The sequence below is a fragment of the Vollenhovia emeryi genome, unplaced genomic scaffold (genome assembly GCF_000949405.1).
Source record: "Vollenhovia emeryi isolate VEMERY1.0 unplaced genomic scaffold, V.emery_V1.0 DF942403.1, whole genome shotgun sequence".
NCBI classification, from domain to species: domain Eukaryota; kingdom Metazoa; phylum Arthropoda; class Insecta; order Hymenoptera; family Formicidae; genus Vollenhovia; species Vollenhovia emeryi.
In genome coordinates, this window is record NW_011963963.1 from 1 (window position 1) to 3,833 (window position 3,833).

Here is a 3,833-nt window from a genome sequence, read left to right on the forward strand (position 1 = left end):
AGCATACAACGATTGCTCTTTAATTGCTCCTTATTGCTCCATCATTATTTTAATTATTTATTGCATATTTATAAAAAAATTAATAAATTAATCATTTTGCAAGTGACGACGCCGCCACCTATCTGCCGCCTATCGTAATTACATGGTTCTGCAGCATAAACGGCGGAAATATTCAAACGAAACGTAACAGTTCTTTCGTTTACAACTAATCTCAAAGAGTCTAATCGACATTTCCCATTGATTTTTGCCTAGAACAATTGTTCCTCGGTTGCTCCATAGAAATGATCAATAGCTCCATGCGTATAATTGATATTCTTGCAAAAAACCATTCATTTCAATGCAAAAACATATTTCCCATAGTCTTCTGCCAGTTTATTGTACATAGAACGATTGCTCCTTTATTGCTTCACATTGCTCCATCGTTATTTCCACGATTTTGTGCATTTTTATTACAAATATTAACAAAGTAATCATTTCGCAAGTGACAACGCCCCAACTATCGGCCGTCTATCGTAATTACATGGCTAGGTCGTCACTAGCGAAATGATTAATTTGTTAATATTTGTAATAAAAATGCACAAAATCGTGGAAATAGCGATGGAGCAATGCGAAGCAATGAAGGAGTAATCGTCCTATGTAGAATAAACTTGCAGAAGACTATGGGAAATATGTTTTTGTAATGAAATGAATGGTTTTTTGCAAAAATATCAATTATACGCATGGAGCTATTGATCATTTCTATGGAGCAACCGAGGAACAATTGTTCTAGGCAAAAATCAATGGGAAATGTCGATTAGACTCTTTGAGATTAGTTGTAAACGAAAGAACTGTTACGTTTCGTTTGAATATTTCCGCCGTTTATGCTGCAGAGCCATGTAATTACGATAGGCGGCCGATAGGTGGCGGCGTCGTCAGTAGCGAAATGATTAATTTATTAATTTTTCTATAAATATGCAATAAATAATTAAAATAATGATGGAGCAATAAGGAGCAATTAAAGAGCAATCGTTGTATGCTAGATAGAATTGCACAAAGCTATTAGAAAAGTTTTTTATTGAAAATTAAAAATTTTAAGTTTTTTGTTAATATTTCAGAAACTATTTATTTTAAAAGGGGGGCAATTGTGGATTCTAATGGAGCAATGAAGGAGCAATCATTTGATGCTGGTTAGAATTGCACAAAGCTATTAGAAATATGTTTTTTATTGAAAATTAAAAATTTTACGTTTTTTATTAATATTTTGAAAACTATTGATTTTAAAAGTGGAGCAATTGTGGATTCTAATGGAGCAATTCGGGAGCAATCGTTTGAGCTAGGTTTTATACGAAAATATGAACTTCCAGCGCCAACTTAATTCCGGTTATATCCACCCTGTATATTTATGTTCTGATTCGTACTAGGAGTAAAGCTGTCGGTAAGGGGCAAAGTGTGTGGTGGTCTCGATTTCACTCGGGCCTTTGGCGATCTGTCTGCGGCGATTAATCTGTGACGACGCAAGCAGACCTATCAAGTCAAAGAAAAATCGACTCGTCGATTCTGAGCATAAAGGATCAATTTATATAAGATCGAAACGGTAAAGAATCAATTCAATAGATTGATTTTGAGGACTTTTTGGATCGAGCTTGCTAGAATCGAATCGAGATCGCGTATCCCTAATCGCAACCGCTGCAACGTGACGCCTCATTTAAAATGACGAGTATACCTTTGCTCTAACAATAACATTTCTTTGAACGTCTGCCTGGCAAGATTCATGAGTCCGTCGATTTCTTCCTTGCTGCGTCTAAAGTTCTCTATGCTAAAAGCAAAGACCGTCATCTCCGTAACACCGAGAGCTATGCACCAACTTATCGTATCGGTCAGTTTTTCATTCCTGTCGTAAATAAAACGTGAGGTATAAGTCTAATAATATTACATCTGTCGTAAGACCATTTTTTTAAGCGGGTTGATTGGCCGCTGAATAGAAAATTCTAGATATTCGAGAATTTTATTATCTTGCAGCCAATCAACACACTTAAAAAATTTGTCATACAACAAATGTAATACTAGCCTAAGACAACAACGGACGACTCTTCGAACTCATACTTACCCTTTCAAGTGTCCCTCTCCTGTTAACATATTATACTTTTGCGCGTAACGCCTGTTTCCGTCCAAGACTAACGCCACGTGTCCAGGTATCGGGCCGGTCTTGAGTATCCTCACGACCAGGGATAGAAACCAGTCCCGAATGTTGTTCATTAACCACGACATCGCACTTGGAAGTTTACGTGCGTGAATACTGAAATATACTACTTGAAAGCACACGGCCGTCCAATCTTTTATTACGAAGTGATCCGAGCGAGAGCGTCCCAAATAATATATATCACGTGTGTTATGTAAGAATTATGGGGTATTCGTTTATGCAACTCTTAGCGCATCCACTCAGTGCTGTCCGAGAGCGGCCTTTAATAGCACGGTCGCATAGGGAGGGGATGACGCACACGGACACGGTCGCTCGCTTGTGTGCATCATCCCCTCCCTATGCGACCGTGCTACCAAAGGCCGCTCTCGGACAGCACTGCATCCACTGCGTCTCTCATCTGCTAATCACGTGACGTAATTTACCGAACGGACAACTGCGTGAACGACTGCTCGGACGTTTGACTCCTCCCATTTGTTTAGAGGTTAAGTGTTAATTATTTAAATTTGGAGAAAATATGATAACAACCTTAATTATATAAATTATATCTTTAAACACATTTTATTAAAAAAAATTCTCCTTTCAGAAACCATAATGATTAATATTATTCATGCAATGGACTTGATCGACAGTAGCTCATCAGATTCTGATTTATAGTCAGATAGCTCTGATGAAGAGCTATTATTAGATGATACGGTATTGTTCATTTCATTTATTAATTCAAATAACATATTAAAAGTTTTAAATAAATGATATTATATAAGAAGAAAAATAATAGAGCTAGTGATCCACAAAGGATACTAAGGCTGCGTTCGGAGAGACGCTATTAGCGCTGAAAACGTCAGTCTATCTTCGTCACTCACTGTACGTCGAACAAAGATAGAAGACGCTTTTAGCGCTGAAAGCGCGCTCCCCGAACGCACCTTAAGCATATATTCCAAGATTAATAATAAGATCGTGATAAACAATTCGACTCATAATCCAGACTTAAGTCCGCTGCAGACGATGCTAATCGATCCTACAAAACTGAAAGTAATGCAAGATAGTTATATGGAAAACTAGAAAAAAAATTAACATAAAAATTCTTAAAACCCGCTGCAGACGATGCTATTTTTCCTGCTGGATTACTTGCAATCTAATAAATTACTATCGTTGCACCATTCAGCACTCAGGATTCCTAGTAATTTAGTAAATCGCAAGCAATCCAGCAGGAAAAATAGCATCGTCTGCAGCGGGTTTTAAGAATTTTAATTTTAATTTTAATTTTTTTTCTAGTTTTCCATATAACTTATCTTGCATTACTTTCAGTTTTGTAGGATCGATTTGAAGCAGGTGATCTTCACCTTTTTGGTTTTTTATTTTTATAAAATAACTCAATCTCTGCGTAAACGAACGACAAACTGCACTGCAGTCGTTTTCGTAGGCAGAGTAAACGAACTACATTTATTGCAGTCACTGCGTAAACGAATGCACCCATGTTGTTGAGCAACGGTGGGTAATTTTCACCGCCCGCGGGCGTCCGTTTGCCCGCGGGCAATAGCTGTGCGTGTCGGGCAATAGTGGGGAGACAGTTTCGGCAAGTGGGAAAGAACACGGTTTTTCGCTTCTTTACACGTTTCATTAGTACATTCTCTTTATGAATAATGGACGTGTGAAC

At 37.7% G+C, this 3,833-nt stretch overlaps 1 protein-coding gene across 1 annotated transcript; it reads right to left on the reverse strand.

Annotated features, from left to right (window-relative positions):
- Positions 1-7: 7 nt before the first annotated feature.
- LOC105568960 (dehydrodolichyl diphosphate syntase complex subunit DHDDS-like) lies at positions 8-2,434 on the reverse strand. The gene is made up of 3 exons (XM_012025043.1): positions 2,087-2,434; positions 1,703-1,870; positions 8-1,483 (listed from the first exon to the last, which is right to left on the reverse strand). Exons 1-3 carry the CDS (start codon positions 2,245-2,247, stop codon positions 1,351-1,353), a joined length of 462 nt encoding a protein of 153 aa, XP_011880433.1. The 5' UTR covers positions 2,248-2,434; the 3' UTR covers positions 8-1,350.
- Between the last annotated feature and the right edge of the window lie 1,399 nt (positions 2,435-3,833).

What these genes read in the sequence shown, in the direction of transcription:
- LOC105568960 (XM_012025043.1), bottom strand. Translation starts at nt 2,247, where the DNA reads ATGTCGTGGTTAATGAACAACATTCGGGACTGGTTTCTATCCCTGGTC. An exon ending in GGAGAGGGACACTTGAAAGG is followed by an intron (nt 1,871 to 2,086) that starts GTAAGTATGAGT and finishes TATTTACGACAG; the next exon opens with GAATGAAAAACTGACCGATA. An exon ending in ATGTTATTGTTAGAGCAAAG is followed by an intron (nt 1,484 to 1,702) that starts GTATACTCGTCA and finishes GCGTCGTCACAG; the next exon opens with ATTAATCGCCGCAGACAGAT.